The sequence below is a fragment of the Rana temporaria genome, chromosome 1 (genome assembly GCF_905171775.1).
Source record: "Rana temporaria chromosome 1, aRanTem1.1, whole genome shotgun sequence".
Classification (NCBI taxonomy): Eukaryota; Metazoa; Chordata; class Amphibia; order Anura; family Ranidae; genus Rana; species Rana temporaria.
Window position 1 is genome coordinate 100,245,098 of NC_053489.1, and position 18,504 is coordinate 100,263,601.

General features: G+C 43.3%; 1 protein-coding gene across 2 annotated transcripts; it reads right to left on the reverse strand.

Moving 5' to 3' along the window:
• Positions 1 to 3,291: 3,291 nt before the first annotated feature.
• Positions 3,292 to 18,210, reverse strand: LOC120929636 (uncharacterized HIT-like protein Synpcc7942_1390). Of its 2 annotated transcripts, none has more exons than XM_040341288.1 (6): positions 18,097 to 18,210; positions 16,106 to 16,218; positions 8,635 to 8,772; positions 8,454 to 8,558; positions 8,045 to 8,117; positions 3,292 to 3,483 (listed from the first exon to the last, which is right to left on the reverse strand). In XM_040341288.1, the coding sequence occupies exons 1-6, from the start codon at positions 18,161 to 18,163 to the stop codon at positions 3,392 to 3,394; spliced, it is 588 nt and encodes a 195-aa protein (XP_040197222.1). In that variant the 5' UTR covers positions 18,164 to 18,210; the 3' UTR covers positions 3,292 to 3,391. The 2 variants fall into 2 exon arrangements, with proteins under 2 accessions (XP_040197222.1, XP_040197229.1); XM_040341295.1 differs by lacking the exon at positions 18,097 to 18,210 and adding an exon at positions 18,055 to 18,078.
• Between the last annotated feature and the right edge of the window lie 294 nt (positions 18,211 to 18,504).

Below are 18,504 nucleotides of genomic sequence, written 5' to 3' on the forward strand. Positions count from 1 at the left end.
TTCTGTCCCATGAAACAGGCAGATCCATGGGTCAGGAGGAATTTTAATTCCGGTTATCTCCTCAATTATTAGTAATACATTATTCCAGTATATTTTAATTTTTGGGCATGTCCACCATATATGTGACATAGTGCCCACCTCAAGACAGCCCCTCCAACAATATTTGGAGGTGTCGTCTTGATAGCGGTGTGCTATGGCCGGGGTTATATACCATCGTGCTAAACACTTAAAGTTCATTTCGATCAAAGCACAATTAAGTGAGGTCGTATGCGTCTTTTTTAATATTTTCCTGGCCTCTGTCTCGGTTATACCCGTTCCCAATTCCTCTTCCCATTTGTTAATATAAGGAGGGAGACCGGAGTCTTTCAATCCCATCAGTATTTTATAAATTGCGGATATCGCGCCCCTTCCCCTTGGTGCCAAACACAGACGCTCCAAAGGGAGCAAGTATCTATCTGACCTCAAGGGGGAGGGGAAGGAATCCACAAAATGCGTCAGCTGCAAGTATCGCCACCTATTCAACTCAAACAGTTCTTTTTTTTTACATAATTCCTGGTAAGTAAGAATTTTACCGTCTTTTAATATGTCTTTTAATTGTACATCTGGTTTTTTAATCCAGTTACCAAACAGATCCATTTTCCCTGGTACAAAAAAATTTGTGTCAAATAAAGGGATTAGTGGGGAGTTATAACTAGAGGTCGACCGATATATCGGTTGGCCGATATATCGGCCGATATTTGGCGTTTTTAAATTAATCGGCATCGGCCGATTTGTGCTTTAAAAAAGCCGATTGATAAGTTCAGCACCGCGACTTGGAAAAGCTTCTGCAATACAAGTCAATGCAAGTGCTTCCCGTAGAAGACCTTCTCTCTCTCTCTCCTGGGCAGCCTGCCAAGTTTTAGAAAACATATACAATGTTGCTACTTATCAATTAACTGAACTCCGTGTAGGAGAATTCTCAGTTTAACCATTTAAAGGCTAAATCTTTTTTTACATTTGTTGCTTACAAGTAAAAATCCTGTATTTTCTGCTAGAAAATTACTTGGAACCCCCAAACATTATATATTTTTTTTTAGCAGAGACCCTAGGAAATAAAATAGCGATTGCTGCAATATTTAATGTTACACGGTATTTGCGCAGCGGTCTTTCAAACACATTTTTTGGGGAAAAAATATACTTTAACAAATAAAAAAAAAAAAACTAAACAGTTAAGTTAGCCCATATTTATTTATTTTCGACCAAAAGTTTTCATTACCTGTTTTTGTGTATTATATATATATATATATATATATATATATATATATATATATATATATATAATACACAAAAACAGGTAATGAAAACTTTTGGTTGAAAAAAAAAAAATATGGGCTAACTTTACTGTTTAGCCCAAAAGCGCCTGAAAAAAAATCGGCTTAACATATCGGCCCAAAAAAATCGGCATCATAAATCGGCTATCGGCCGCCGTGATTTCTAAATATCGGCATCGGTATCGGCCAGAGAAAAACCCATATCGGTCTACCTCTAGTTATAACCCCATCTGTGTTTTTTATGTGCCCTATCCCATATAGACATGGATGCCAATGTGATTTTGTGCAAGTGCGGATTTATTTGTCTAAAATGTGGCGGTATCCAAATCTCTTTTCCTAACAGTGACTTATTTGAACAATTTTCTAATCTCACCCATCTTTTCTCTTTGTTATCTCTAACCCAATCAACCACCCGTGCCATGTGAATGGCCATATAATATGTGTAAATATCAGGTACCCCCAAACCACCATGTTCCTTATCTCTAATTAATACCTCCATACTTATGCGTGTTTTTTTGTTCCGCCATATAAACCTATTTAATAACTGTTTTAGTATTTTAAAATAAGCACCCGGTAGTGCGATTGGTAACATTTGAATTATATATAATATTTTAGGGAGAGTAAACATTTTAAAACAATTTATTCTCCCTAATAGGGATCTTTGTCTCAATGCGATTCTCTTTAAATCTTTTTTAATATCATTTAATAATGGTATGTAATTCTGTACGTAGATTAAGTCAGGGGATGATGTAATATTAACTCCCAAATATTTTATCTCGGTGTCTCTCCAAATAAATGGAAACTCTTGCTTATATCTCAGTACATCCTGTGGATTCACGCTAATATTAAGGATTTCTGATTTTAAAGGATTGATTTTGAAATTAGCTGCATCTCCGTACAATTTGAGGGTTTTTAATAGATTCGGGAGTGTTATAGTTGGATTCGTTATAAATAATAAGATATCGTCGGCGAACGCTGCGAGTTTGTGTACCCCATCATTTGTTTGTATCCCCCTGATGTCGGGGTTATTTCTAATCCCGGCCAGCAATGGTTCCAAAGATAAAATAAATAAAAGGGGGGACAGGGGGCATCCCTGTCTAGTCCCATTGAACATTTCAAATGTCCCGGATAATGTCCCGTTCACCTTAACTCTTGCCGTTGGGTGTTTATACAGGGCGCTTATCCACCTCATCATTTTTGGACCGATCCCGATAAACTCCAATGTATTCAATAGAAATCCCCAGTCTACCCTGTCGAAAGCCTTTTCGGCGTCTATAGACAGGAGTAGACCTGGGGATTTACTATCTTTTATAATCTGTGTCAACAGAAGTGTTCTAATACTATTGTCCCTGCCTTCCCTCCCGGGGACGAAGCCTACTTGATCAGTATGTACTAAATCTTTCATGATTGTTTTCATTCTCCCTGCTAAGATTTTGGCGAACAATTTTACGTCTGCATTTAATAGCGAGATGGGTCTAAAACTAGAACATAAGGAGGGATCTTTACCTATCTTAGGGATTACTGTAATTGCGGCCTCTAATGCCTCTTGCCGAATATCCCAGTTTAAACCAATACCGTTTAAATAAGAGCACATCCTGGGGATCAGAATGTCACTGAACTTTTGGTAATATGTAATTGTTAACCCATCGGGGCCTGGGCTTTTCCCCTTAGGTGACTCCTTTAAATTATTACGAATTTCCATTTCCGTTATAGGTTCTTCTAAAAAACTAATTTTGTCATCTGGTATTTTATTTAAACATGTGCTACTTAAAAATTTTTTTGTATTAACACTTCTCCTTTTAATTTTTTCCGAGGTATCCCCTTGTGATAGCGAATACAACTTCCCGTAGTATTCTTGAAATACTCTTGCGATCTCTGATGTTGTATATACCTTACTCCCTTGATTTTGATATCTTCTAACCAGAGCAAGTGTCTACAGTTTCCATTCCACATCACCTGGCACACAGCACAAACAAGCAGATAATAATTGCTACATGTAGTTTATTGGATACACCCTAGTTAATCTGTATAGAAATTAACACCACTTTTTTTTTGTCTTCTACTTCCTCCAGCTCTGGAGATTATCCTGGAGGCCAGCCCATCTGTCGTCCACCAATTACATGCACATGAAGGTGATAGACAGACTGCGCCCCCTGCTTCCCATCATTGATTACTGCAAGAGAAAACGACAGTGAGGGATGGTGTGAGACACATGAATCGGGGTAGGATAGGCGCTATGGCAGGACAGACGTAGGACAACATAGGTGGAAGGTCTACAAACAGGAGACATATCCTTTCAGCTATGATAGTGCCATGTAAGGGGAAAGGGTTTAAGGGTAGGGACAAATAAAATGAAGATGAGTAATACAAAAAAAGTTCCCGTGCACTCTGCCCACATAGCCAGCACACTGATGGATGTCCACCTGGTGTGCCCTGTGCACAATTCTAAAGGGTGCCTTGACTGAAAAAAGGTTGAAAAACACTGGTCTACACTAACACTAAAAAACAAGCTTCAGGTTAAATGCGTGGGGTTTGGATTTTCTAAAACTGTTGCACACTAAATCCAGTGCAGCTGTTCATAGTAAGCAAGCAGCGTCTAGGTTTTAATGCAGGGTGGATAAAAATCAATGATTTAAAAAAAATAAAAAATAAATGTTTTTTTATCAAACTTATTTTTATAAACTGCTTTTATAGTAAAAATGTACAGTACAGACCAAAAGTTTGGACACACCTTCTCATTCAAAGAGTTTTCTTTATTTTCATGACTATGAAAATTGTAGATTCACACTAAAGGCATCAAAACTATGAATGAACACATGTGGAATTATACATAACAAAAAAGTGTGAAACAACTGAAAATATATTTCATATTCTAGGTTCTTCAAAGTAGCCACCTTTTGCTTTGATTACTGCTTGGCACACTCTTGGCATTCTCTTTATGAGCTTCAAGAGGTAGTCACCTGGCGCAGCACCCCATCACTCTCCTTCTTGGTCAAATAGCCCTTACACAGCCTGGAGGTGTGTTTGGGGTCATTGTCCTGTTGAAAAATAAATGATGGTCCAACTAAACGCAAACCGGATGCAATAGCATGCCGCTGCAAGATGCTGTGGTAGCCATGCTGGGTCAGTATGCCTTCAATTTTGATTAAATCCCCAACAGTGTCACCAGCAAAGCACCCCCACACCTCCTCCTCCATGCTTCATGGTGGGAACCAGGCATGTAGAGTCCATCCGTTCACCTTTTCTGCGTTGCACAAAGACACAGGGGTTGGAACCAAAGATCTCAAGTTTGGACTCATCAGACCAAAGCACAGATTTCCACTGGTCTAATGTCCATTCCTTGTGTTCTTTAGCCCAAACAAGTCTCTTCTGCTTGTTGCCTTTCTTTAGCAGTGGTTTCCTAGCAGATATTCTACCATGAAGGCCTGATTCACACAGTCTCCTCTTAACAGTTCTAGAGATGCGTCTGCTGCAAAAGGTGGCTACTTTGAAGAACCTAGAATATGAAATATATTTTCAGTTGTTTCACACTTTTTTGTTATGTATAATTCACATGTGTTAATTCATAGTTTTGATGCCTTCAGTATGAATCTACAATTTTCATAGTCATGAAAATAAAGAAAACTCTTTGAATGAGAAGGCGTGTCCAAACTTTTGGTCTGTACTGTATCTAAATCTAGTTTTCTATTTAAGATACATTAATAATTTAGCTTATTCAGCATGAGCTTAGTTAAGTAGCATGAGGCTCTATATTCTGAAATATTTTGGCCCACCATGGCAGCGGGCATCCACTCACCTTGTTGTGTCACAGCCGCATCACCAGCCTTCCCATAAGAGCCCTTTCACACTGGGGCGTAAACGTTGGAGGTAAAGCGCCGATATTTTTAGGGGCGCTTTCCCGTCGTTTTAGCGGCACTATTCCCTGGCGGCCGAAAAAGGGTTAAAAGTGTCTGCAAAGTGCTGCTGCAGCAGCGCTTCCTATTGATTTCAATGATTAGGGGTGCTTTAGGAGTGCCTCAAAGATGCAGCTAGAAGGACTTTTTGACATCCTGCCAGTGCACACCTCAGGCTTTCACATTGGAGAGATGCTTTACATGCACTTTTTTTTATCGCTATAGCGCTTGTAAAGCAACTCAGTGTGAAAGGGGTCTTAAGGTGAATGGGACTGTTGGTAAGCCAACAGTGGGTCAGAGGTGGAGCCACTGCAGGATAGAGATGACCGTTGCACTTTAAAAATTATGATTTAAATTGAGTTGATTTAAATAAAATCCACCCGATCCTTCTTCGTTGGAGGGGCCCGGAGCTTCCTACGGGATCCTCATGGCGGTCGGCGATTGGTAAGGTACTGCCACTATATAGGATTACGTACGAGAGCAGGAATTGTCCGCCAAAGTTTGACAAGGTCTGGTCCAGCTGGGTCGATGCCTCCGGCTAGGTGCCCTCCCCCCCCCTATATGTGAGTGTGTGTATCCCCCTCTTCTTTTGGTCCCCCCCCTTTTTGTGTGGCTCCCCTCCTGTACAAACCCCCCCTCCCCTTGGGGAAGCAGGCACATATGATTATAGAGTGATAACTGTGATGATCTGATGACCTGATCCCCCCTGCTCGGTCTTATTGCTTTACCGATTTAGGTTCTGCTCACCTGTCCATATCACTTTGTGGCCCCTTTTATCGTACTTACCTTGATTTTTCTAATCGATTTGTAAATGCAATCTGTGATTGAATGTATACATTTTACCTTTCGACTCATTATTTCCTGTCACTTGTCACTATGTCAATAAAAAGAAAAACTTTTACTGTCAAAAAAAATAAAATCCACCCTGTTTTAATGTCAAAGCTTAAGGCCCCTTATCCACAGGGCAGACTATGTTATGATCAGCAGGGGATGTGTCCGCTGGTCAGAACAGATGGATGACAGGTCCATGTCTGCTGAGTTTATGCAAAGCAAACACAGACCAAGCCCACTGTTCTATGGACTGGCGGGTGCAAACAAACTCCACTTTACGTTTACATCTGACTGCCCTCCGATCCGCCTAGACAGAAGGGGACAGATTGGATTTGGAGGTAGGTGAGTATTAACCACTTCAATACCGGCCCATTGTAAAATGACGTCCACAAAGGACCTCTACCGTTCAGAGTGGACGTCATATGACGTCCTGGGCTTTGTGGGGGGATATCTGAATGATGCCTGCAGCTAGAGGCATCATTCAGATATCCTTCTCTTCTGCCGGCGATTCTGCACAATGTAAGAACGATCATAGCAGCGGTTCCGCCGCTAGATCGTTCTTACAGGCGGCGGGAGGGGACATCCCCCCTCCCGCCGCCATCCGGTGCTTCTCCAGGCTCTCCCGTGCCATCGGGGGCACGGAGAACGAATCGTCCGGCGCTGGCAGGAAGCATAGAGATGACTGGTGACCAGATGGTCACCAGTCATCTCTATGACCGTCGGAGGACCCGGGCGCGATGTGATGACGTCACGCCCGGGTCCCCGTAAGTAAACAAAGCCGCGATGGCGGCTGCTAAGCAACTGTAATCATGAGATCGGTGAATTTTTTTTCACCGATTTCATGCTTTCAGGCCTGGAGGAGAGATGCGGGGTCTTATTGACCCCGCATCTCTCCATAAAGAGTACCTGTCACACACATTCCTATTACAAGGGATGTTTACATTCCTTGTAATAGGAATAAAAGTGATAATAAAAAAAGAAAAAGTGTAAAAAAATAAATAAATATGTAAAAAAAGAAATAAAAAAAAATGTTTTAACGCCCCTGTCCCCAGTAGCTTGCGCGCAGAAGCGAACGCACACGCAAGTCCCGCCGACATATGTAAACGCCGTTTAAACCACATATGTAGGTATCGCCGCGTGCGTTAGAGTGCCAGCAACAATTCTAGCACTAGATCTCCTCTGTAAATCTAAACTGGTAACCTGTAAAAAATTTCAAAGCGTTGGAGATTTTTAAGTACTGAAGCTTGGCGCCATTCCATGAGTGTGTGCAATTTTAAAGCGTGACATGTTAGGTATCTATTTACTCGGTGTAACATCATCTTTCATATTTTACAAAAAACTTGGGCTAACTTTACTGTTTTGTTATTTTTTTAATTCATGAAACAATTTTTTTCCAAAAAAAAGGTGTTTGAAAAATTATTGCGCAAATACCGTGCAAGATAAAATGTTTCAATGACCATCGTTTTATTCCCTAGGGTGTCTGCTAAAAAAACATATATAATGTTTGGGGGTTCTGCGTAATTTTCTAGCAAAAAAATTATGATTTGTACATGTAGGAGAGAAGTGCCAGAATAGGCCTGGTATGGAGGTGTGTATAAAAGCCCTGTATGGAAGTGGTTAATGGACACAAGTCTGTTTATACCCGCCAGTCCATAGGGGTGAATGGAGGGTATGGTACTGACAGGCACACCTGATCAGAGCCTTCATGTGAAAGGGGCCTAACTGAACACGCTGAAGTTAGAAGCTGATTGGTTACTCTGCACAGCTGCACCAGATTCTGTGTGCTCCAGTTTTAGTAAATCAACCCCAAAGACTCTGAATCCTCTACAGGAGCTGACACTAATATGACTGCATCAATTTTATTGTAAGCTGTTGGAGGTGGTGCTCCTTCTTACTAGGGCCATGATAGCAATATATTGTTACATTTCCATTATTTTATCCCTCCACATGCCATGCCATATCCAGCACCCAGAACCAATTTGAAGTTTTTATGTCATATCCAGCACTCACCAATCCTGTAGCCCTGAGTCAGACCCTCCTTCTGTGCCAGGTGGCTGGCGGTGACCAGCAAGTGACCCAGGAGCTATGGAGAAAAGACAGAACAGTAATTGCCTCCTGCCAGGCTCACATTTCTGTGACCACTACTCCTGCAGCACCACACGCCGTGGATGGTGAATATAACCAGGGGGCATAACTAGACCATTCCCCACTTCAACCAGTTAGCATTCACCTTTTATTCCTTGTGATACATGGCAACAGTTCCATTGAAGTTTCTGTTACTGTAGTTATGATAAATCAGCAATTATCTATGGCGTGCCCCAAAGCAGTGTGGTATACAGTGTGTATGAGCCGACATTTCTGACATCAGATCTGACGGCGGTATGGCAGTGCTGGGACCCCTTTAGTGTCTCTGCATTACCTGTGTGTCACCCACTGTCACTTCACTTATTCTTGCAATCGGTTTCCTGGGGATAACAAGGAAATGCACAGGACCCTGCGGGGACACATCCCGGAATGCCAAACACTGCAAAAGAAAAAGCAGGCTGTCAGTGGGTGGAGCAATACTACCAAGGCTCCCATGATGGTCTGCGCTCAGTTACCTGTTCATCTTCATAGATGATATCTGCTGGGATGGAACGATCGATGATCCGGGAGAAAATTGTGTCTGAATTGCTTTGCGCTTTCTGTGCTCTCTGCACCTCACCACTGCCAACTCCATCACTGGCACAATATGGACGCTAACCAGAGAGAGCGAGGGAAAACAATCAGGAAACATCAAAGTGCGGTAATGTGTTACCTGAATTCAATGATAGTGTCAGTAGAATGTCTACGCAAGCAGAAGGCGAGAGTACTCCCAGCTGGCAGTTGTGTGGTCAATCCTCCCCTCTGTAAGTGTTCTCGGAGCCGATGCTCCATTTTCTAAACTACACTAAAGCTGGCCATAAACAGATCAAAATTTGGCCAGTTCAGTATGGATCGGACAACTTTTGTTCCATGTGTGGCCATCCCTGCTCGATATCAATCGTTTTATCGATTTTTATCAAAAAAGAATGTTGGAATCTTTTCTCGATTGACAGCTGCAGCCACCAATTTATATATACTGACAGCGTGGGATCCTGGGAGGGAGGATTCCTCCATCCACACAAACGCAGTCTGTTAGTTAATTTTTTCGTTAGGCTTACTTGCTGAATAAAAAACTGTCTATGGCCAGCTTAAGGGATGGTAAAGTTTGAAAAAATGTAAGTGAACCTGTCCTCTCTTACAAGTCATTAACGCTGTGTTTTTGGCTCTCAGAGTAAGCTTCAGGCATGACTTCAGTAATTTTTTTAATTTTCCATCTATTAAATCTTCTGCCCTTGTCGTTTTAACTTTGGATAGTAAAAAAATAATAATAATTCTGCCAGTAAATACCTTATATAGTCCACTTTCTGTTTCTTGTCTGGTCATTAGCCTAGGCTTATGACATCATGCACAGCTCTCACATGCACAGAGAGAGAATTTGCCAGGAAGAGAGGGGGGTGAGTTATAAGACAGCCAATAAAAGCTACAGAGCTTGAGGTGTGCCTCTGTGTAAAGCTAGGAAGTGAACAAGCAGCAGCTTTAGCTGCCCACAGTTAAAATGGCTGCAGCCAGACTCCGTGAAGGAAGATTTCTGCACCATGTTTGGCAAGTACAGAATCACAGTACAGTGGAACCTTGGATTATGAGCATAATCCGTTCCAGGAAAATGCTTGTAATCCAAAGCACTTGCATATCAAAGCGAGTAAACCCATAGAAGTCAATGGAAACTAAGAGAATTTGTTCCGCATTAATTTCTATGGCATGCAATACCGCATGTGGCCAGAGGTGGGGGGGCGCTGGAGAGCCTCGGAAATACTGGAAGACAGCTCGGCTGATCTCAGACCCTCGGAAAGGTTCAGAAACACTCGGTAACGGAGTACTTCCGAGTAATTCAGAGTATTTCCGAAAGGCTCCGAACTGTTCCAAATGTCACGGATGCCCCTGCACCTCTGGCCAAATGCGGTACTGCACACCCCATTAGCTGAATTCTGCTTGTTTTGTGAGACAAAACTCGCGAACCGAGTCAGGTTTTTTTTTTAATCCTTATTCAAAATGCTCGTTAACCACTTTACTCATAAACCAAGGTTCCACTGTATATATAAAATAATATGCAAAGAGGTAGGAGGGAAGCTTCAAAATGGCAAAGATGTTTCTATTACAAATTATGTGAGCAGACTGCAGTTCCTCTTTAACCTGCTTAGCGGTATCCCCGAGCGTGACTCGGGGTTGTTTTTCTATGCCAAGATCGGTATCCCCGAGTCACGCTCGGGGTAGATGTGCAGAGCATGCAGCGGCGCGGCTTACCTGCTCGCTGAATCCACAGACAAGTTACTCACCTTGTCCCTGGATCCTGCGATGCATCCCCGCTGTGTGAGCGAGCGGGACCTCGCTCGATTCACAGTGTCCCCGTGTGCCGCCGATCTCCATTCCCTGCGACGTTACGACGCACAAGGGCGGAGAACGGCGACAAATTCAAAAAAGTAAACAAACACAATGTGCCCTACATGTTCTTTTATATAATAAAAACTGTTCTTTCTGACTGCAAACTGTAGATTGTCCATAGCAACCAAAAGTGTCCCTTTATGTCAAAAATGGTTTTAGAGCAGCTAGAAAACAGCGATAATAAATTATAATCACTTGCAGAATTGTGCGATAGCGATTTGTGGGGAAATTCGTCATAAAAAAATAAAAGTAATGACAGCGACAATTCTGCAACTGAGCAAATTTCAGTGATTTTGAGTTGATTACATTATTGAATAATTTTTATTGTAATTATATTATTATTTGTTATAATTATTTATAATTCTTTATTATATTATAATTTATAATTTTGTTTTTAAAAAAAATTCATACCCGGGATGCCTACTAGACTCTTGTTTGGTCAGATTTAAATGAGTTATTCCTAAGAATTGCAGGCCTACAGTATAAAATGCCAAATTTCCTTGCAAATAATGGTACCGCTTTTGGTAAGTAATTCCAGACAGAATCATACCGCCAGGGAGGTTAATGACTCCTTAGGGAAGACAGGGACACTTTAACCACTTAACGCCTGCCGCACGACTATTTACGTCAGCAAAATGGCACGGACAGGCAGATGGGCGTATATATACGTCCTTGCCTTCTAGCGGGTGGGGGGTCCGATCGGGACCCCCCCGCTGCGTGCGGCTTACCTCGGGGAGTGATCCGGGACGACGGCGCGGCTATTCGTTTATAGCCGCTCCGTCGCGATCGCTCCCCGGAGCTGAAGAACGGGGAGAGCCGTATGTAAACACGGCTTCCCCGTGCTTCACTGTGGCGGCGCATCGATCGTGTCAGCCTGTAGGTTCCGAGAGCGTCTCGGTTCCTGCCGCCGCTGCTGCACAGAGAGTGACATCCCCACGCTGCCTGCACCAGGACATCGAACGGTCCCCGGGATACATACGCGGATGATCTCTATATTTCTGCCTGTACCTACTGATGTTTGTAAGTAGGCCTTTTATAAGTTTTTGAATATTTTACTCCAATTAAACTAGCTTGCTACGCTTAGAAGGCGCTGCATTTTGTCTTTTTTTTGTTTTGAAACTACATTTCCCATGATACTCATGCATTCTGCAGTGTAGTTGAGCATCATGGGAAATGTAGTTCCAAAATATCTAGGGTGCCAAGGTTCGCCATCACTGGCCTAGGCTATAAGAAGATTGCCAAGACCCTGAAACTGAGCTGTAGCATGTTGGCCAAGACAATACAGCGGTTTATCAGGACAGGTTCCACTCAGAACAGGCCACGCCATGGTCGACCAAAGAAGTTGAGTGCATGTGCTCAGCATCATATCCAGAGGTTGTCTTTGGGAAATAGACATATGAGTGCTGCCAGCATTGCTCCAGAGGTTGAAGGGATGGGGGGGTCAGCCTGTCAGTGCTCAGACCATATGCCGCACACTGCATGAAATTGTTCTGCATGGCTGTTGTCCCAGAAGAAAGCCCCTTCTAAAGATGATGCACAAACAAGCCCGCAAACAGTTTGCTGGGGACAAGCACACTAAGCACATGGATTACTGGAACCATGTTCTGTGGTCTGATGAGACCAAGATAAACTTTGGTGTCAGATGGTGTCAAGCGTGTGTTTTTGGCGGAAACCAGGTGAGGAGTACAAAGACAAGTGTGTCTTGCCTACAGTCAAGCATGGTGGTGGGAGTGTCATGGTCTGGAGCTGCACGAGCGCTACCGGCACTGGGGAGCTACAGTTCATTGAGGGAACCATGAATGCCAACATGTACTGTAACATACTCAAGCAGAGCATGATCCCCTCCATTTAGAGACTGGGCCGCAAGGCAGCATTCCAACATGATAACGGCCCCAAACACACCTCCAAGATGACCACTGCCTTGCTAAAGAAGCTGGGGGTAAAGGTAATGGACTGGCCAAGCATGTCTCCAGACCTAAACCCTATTGAGAATTTGTGGGGCATCCTTAAATGGAAAGTGGAGGAGCACAAGGTCTCTAACATCCACCAGCTCAGTAATGTCATCATGGAGGAGTGGACGAGGACTGCAGTGGCAACCTGTGAAGCTCTGGTGACCTCCATCACCAAGAGGGTTAAGGCAGTGCTGGAAAATAATGGTGGCCACACAAAATATTGACGCTTTGTGCCTGATTTGGACATTTTCACTTGGCAGTGTACTCACTTTTGTTGCGGTTTACACATTAATGTCTGTGTGTTGAGTTATTTTGAGGGGAAAGCAAATTTACACTGTTATACAAGCTGTACACTCACTACTTTACATTGTAGCAAAGTGTCATTTCTTCAGTGTTGTCACATAAAAAGATATAATAAAATATTTGCAAAAATGTGAGGGGTGTATACACTTTTGTGAGATGCTGTAATTACATTAAAACAAAAAAAAAAGTATATAAAGTTGGGCATACACCATACAATCTGATTCTACAGAGCTTTTGTAATATGAGGACAAACTTAAAAGATCCTATTAACTCATAATAAACCAAGCAGGCCTTTTATACTATATGGTTAATGGTAGATCTATAGGAAATTGTGCATTCAGATTGTACAGTTTTTTTTCAGTCTACACTTCAGCTGTTATATGTGCAAATACAATCAATGGATAGTATTTGTTTAAATATATTATAGCAGCTGTGTCTCACTCCTGTGGAGTCTGTCAGGCGTCTGAGGGCCGATTTCAAAGCTTCCCGCTTCACGAATGCGCAGTAGAGCGGAGCGCACGCCGGCATGCCCGCGTTTGCGAATCCACGCCTCCTTCCTGCCTTGCCGAGCTCTAGGAGTTAAAAGCACGCGTGTGCCTATGGGGAATGAGGGAGAGAGGCCACAGCATGCTGCTTCCACAGCGGCCTCCTTAATGACATCCACCGTACCAATGACAGGGCGCCTGGGAGAGACCACACTTCTGTTTTGCAGAGCCTGCAGCGAATTGCAGCAGAGGAGGTGTACTTGCACTGAGCCTCATTCCAGGTCTGGTGAGTGGAATTCAGACTCCCTCTAGTGGCGGTTTCTAGGCAAGACAGCCATACTCACAAGGGGAAAGTTCTTAAGTGTTTAAACCATAGCCTTTTTCCCCACTTACCTTATCCATGCCGCAGGACTGCTAAGATTAGACAGTACCAACCTTCACCCTCATGGCGGGCAGTGTTGTGCCAACCTTTAGGGGTATCGGTTCCTATTTAAAGGAGACCTCTTCCCTGGGCCTTGTAGAAGACTCTGCCAGAATACTTTGCACGTTTTTTTAAAAAAAGCGAAGGTGCTGGATCTCAGAACCCAGTCCTCCAAAGAGAGACATTACAGGCACCGCCTCGGTCTTCTGCGAGGCTCGGGTACCATCCATTTGGCGTAATTACAGTGGGGATCGAAAGTTTGGCCCCCCCAGGTAAAAATTTGTATTAATGTGCATAACGAAGCCAAGGAAAGATGGAAAAATCTCCAAAAGGCATCAAATTACAGATTAGACATTCTTATAATATGTCAAAAAAAGTTAGATTTTATTTCCATCATTTACACTTTCAAAATTACAGAAAACAAAAAAATGGCGTCTGCAAAAGTTTGGGCACCCTGCAGAGTTAATATCTTGTACTGCCCCCTTTGGCAAGTATCACAGCTTGTAAACGCTTTTTGTAGCCAGCCAAGAGTCTTTCAATTCTTGTTTGAGGTATCTCTGCCCATTCTTCCTTACAAAAGTCTTCCAGTTCTTTGAGATATCTGGGCTGTCTGTCACGCAGTGCTCTTTTAAGGTCTATCCATAGATTTTCAATTATGTTGAGGTCAGGAGATTGTGAAGGCCATGGCAAAACCTTGAGTTTATGCCTCTTGATGTAATCCCCCGTGGATTTTGAGGTGCGTTTAGGATCATTATCCATTTGTAGAAGCCATCTTCTCTTTAACTTCAGCTTTTTCACAGATGGCATCAAGTTACCTTTCCGAAATTTGCTGAAACTCTTGAAATGTTCCCTGTGCCACTGGCTGCAATACAACCCCAAAGCATGATTGATCCACCCCCATGCTTAACAGTTGGACAGAGGTTCTTTTCATTCAATTCTGTGCCCTTTCTTCTCCAAACGTACCTTTGCTCATTCCGGCCAAAAGGTTCTATTTTAACCTCATCAGTCCACAGAACTTGTTTCCAAAATGCTTGTCTATATGTTCATTTGCAAAGTTCAAACACTGATTTTTGTGGTGAGGACGTAGAAGAGGTTTTCTTCTGATGACTCTTCCATGAAGACCATATTTGTACAAGTATCTCTTTATAGTGGAATAGTGTACCACAACTCCAGTGTCTGCCAGATCTTTCTGGAGGGATCGTGCAGTCAAACGTGGGTTTTGAATTGCTTTTCTCACAATCCTGCGGGCTGTTCTGTCTGATATTTTTCTTGGTCTTCCAGATCTTGCTTTAACTTCCACTGTTCCTGATGACTGCCATTTCTTAATTACATTCCGAACAGATGATATTGACATTTGAAAACGCTTTGCTATCTTCTTATAGCCTTCTCCAGCTTTGGGAGCGTCAACTATTTTCAGTTTCAGTTTTCTAGACAACTGCTTAGAAGAACCCATGGTGCCGATTGTTGGGGCAAGGTCAGATGAGTCTGGGCATTTAAAACCTTTGAGAATGACATCACCTGGTCTTCCCAGACGATGATTGAGAACAATCCATGACACTGGCAGGTCTCAGCTTTGCAAAGGGGGCAGTGGATGCTATAAATTCTGCAGGGTGCCCAAACTTTTGCAGACGTCATTTTTATGTTTTCTGTAATTTTGAAAGTGTAAATGATGGAAATAAAATCTAACTTTTTTTGACATATTATAAGAATGTCTGTAATTTAATGCCTTTTGGAGATTTTTCCATCTTTCCTTGGCTTCGTTATGCACATTAATACAAATTTTTACCTGGGCCACCCAAACTTTCGATCCCCACTGTAATAAGCACTTTGGATGGACCCGGCGGCGTAGCTCCCTGACCCCGGAGGGATTACCACAGAGCTTCTTCTTAGCACATCCTTCTCGTGTCCTTCACCTTAGACACTGGCGGAAAAACTAAGGTACTTCCCTTATGGTAGGGGTTATATAGAGGGGAACGTGTCTTCAATGGTTGTGCCAGTGTACAATCACCTGAGGTGAACTATACAACCCACTATGTAATGACTTTGGCTCTGTGTCCCGTGTTGTACGATAAAGAAATCTCTTTGTTCTAAGTCATGGTTTAGCCACGCTCCTCTACCCATAATGCAGTGCAGGTCCCCCAGTCACTGTGGGGTGTGGAGGATGCGGGAGGCCATACGGCTTCTCATACTATAGCTGGAGTTTGTACCAAGCTCTCCACCTTCTTTCTCATTTTAGCAGCCAGTGTGGGATGGATATGTTAGCTGGTGTGCAGGGGATGATGGGAATGTAGTATAAAGGACTGAAATGTTACATAATGAAGATGAAAAATCTATAAAGCAGATAGACATTTCATCATATCGCTGGCTTGGCGAGTTCACTGTGGACATTGATTATGAATGATCTCACCTGCTGCTGACATTTCTGATTACTGGCCATTGTCAGAGAGGAACGGACAGTCCCAGCGCATCTCACTGCCAGGCTGGCATACAGCACCCGCAACAGCGACTGGCCAGGCATCACTAGAAGAGAAGATCAGGCATTACTGCTGAGCACAGAGGACAACAGGCGTTACTGGAATCTGTAGATGTCTGTGTACAGGGGAACTCCTGTCATTCAGAAACCACTACTTTTATTGTATTTATTTTATATATTATCTTCCAGTAGCCCCCTGAACACTACAAATAAGGGTAGACTTACTGGCCTTATGAGCCATTTCATTACTCCCTGCTGCCAACTTTGTTTTGGGCACTGGAGCCTGAAAATGAGGTGTTTACACCATATTTTAGGAACTGGGGGCCGGAGGAGAGGTGTTTACACCATATTTCAGGCGCTGGTGGCTGGAGGAGAGGCGTGTACACCACATTTTAGGCGCTGGTGGCCGGAGGAGAGGTGTTTACACCATATTTCAGGAACTGGTGGCGGGAGGAGAAGTGTTTACACCATATTTCAGGCACTGGTGGCTGGAGGAGAGGCGTGTACACCACATTTTAGGCGCTGGTGGCCGGAGGAGAGGTGTTTACACCATATTTCAGGAACTGGTGGTGGGAGGAGAGGTGTTTACACCATATTTCAGGCGCTAGTGGCTGGAGGAGAGGCGTGTACACCACATTTCAGGCGCTGGTGGCTGGAGGAGAGGTGTTTACACCACATTTTAGGCGCTGGTGGCTGGAGGAGAGGTGTTTACACCATATTCCAGGCGCCGGGGGCGGGAGGAGAGGTGTTTACACCATATTTCAGGCACCGGGGGCTAGAGGAGAGGTGTTTACACCATATTTCAGGCGCTGGTGGCTGGAGGAGAGGTGTTTACACCATATTTCAGGCACCTGGGGCTGGAGGAGAGGTGTTTACACCATATTTTAGGCACTGGGGGCTGGAGGAGAGGTGTTTACACCATATTTCAAGCACTGGTGGATGAAGGAGAGGTGTTTACACCATATTTCAGGCACTGGGGGCTGGAGGAGAGGTGTTTACACCATATTTCAGGCACTAAATCAACAACTCAATATACATTTTACCAAAAATATGTAGCAGAATACATATCGGCCTAATCTGATGAATAAATGTTTTTTTTTGTAAATGTTATATAGCCGAAAGTAAAAATATATATATATTTTTTTTCATAGTGCAAAAAATGTAAACCGCAGAGGTGATCAAATACCACCAAAAGAAAGCTCTATTTGTGGGGAAATCACACGACTGCGCAATTGTCAGTTAAAGCGGCGCAGTGCCGTTTCGCAAAAAATGGCCTGGTAAGGAAGGGGGTAAATCCTTCCGGGGCTGAAGTGGTTACTGTTTGATAGATTGGAGATGGGTTAGAACACCCGTCAGAATCTTATTGCTCTCTGTGCCCCTATTAAAGAGATTCACCCTCTGCATTCTGTTTACCATTATCATTTAGAGTGAAAGAAAAACACAAGTTTTGAGTTGTCACCACTAAAGCATTGGAGGGGAAATGTTCCAATGGGGACACTAGTGCTGGCGATTTCCTCTCACTTCCTGTTTTGGCTATGGGACAGGAAGTGAAGGGAAATCTCTCCAATGGGACACAGATGGGAAAAGAAGCTGACAGTGGTTATAGCTCTCCCTTACTCTTATCCAAAAAAAAACTTTAAGTTCTACTTTAAGCACTGGGTGGTAAGATGCCTCATGCCTGGTGTGCGGAGTAATACTCCATTAGTACTACACTGACCCTGTACACCATGGGGCTGCACACAGACTGCCAGCAATGTACAGCAGGGAAGGGACACAATACATAAGATTGGGTCAGATAGATGTGTGCTCTGACAGGTGACCCACGTATACAGCAGTAAAGGAGGGAAGGAGAAGCTATAGAGGAGAACGAAAGACACACACACACATTACAATGCAACAGATACACGTTCTTCAATGTGACTTACTAGTCCACTTCCTACCACGCCCCCTCGTCAGACAGCATATCATGTGACCCGGGGCGGAGCCTAGCATGTAGGTGCGACAATAACTACTTTCTTTTTTTCCCCTAAGCTTCGACTTTCCGCTCCACCGATTTTTATAAATCAATCATCTGGTTATTTATTTTTTTATCACAACTCCTCTGCATCGCTTCGCCTGCTTTCGCGCTCCAAGCCTCGTTTTCGTTGTATTTACAATCCAAGCCTCGTTTTCGTTGTATTTACAATCTAAGTCTCGTTTTCGCTGGCTGTTTCAGCGTTTCAAGCCTCGTTTTTGTTGTGTGTTTCAAGCCTCATTCTGACTGTATTTGCAATCCAGACCTCGTTCTCGTTGTCGCTGAGTGGTTCGAGCCTTGTTCTTGTCCCTGTATCTTA

What these genes read in the sequence shown, in the direction of transcription:
- LOC120929636 (XM_040341288.1), bottom strand. Translation starts at nt 18,163, where the DNA reads ATGCTAGGCTCCGCCCCGGGTCACATGATATGCTGTCTGACGAGGGGG. An exon ending in ATCAGAAATGTCAGCAGCAG is followed by an intron (nt 8,773 to 16,105) that starts GTGAGATCATTC and finishes CTCTCTGGTTAG; the next exon opens with CGTCCATATTGTGCCAGTGA. An exon ending in TGACAGTGGGTGACACACAG is followed by an intron (nt 8,118 to 8,453) that starts GTAATGCAGAGA and finishes TTTTCTCCATAG; the next exon opens with CTCCTGGGTCACTTGCTGGT.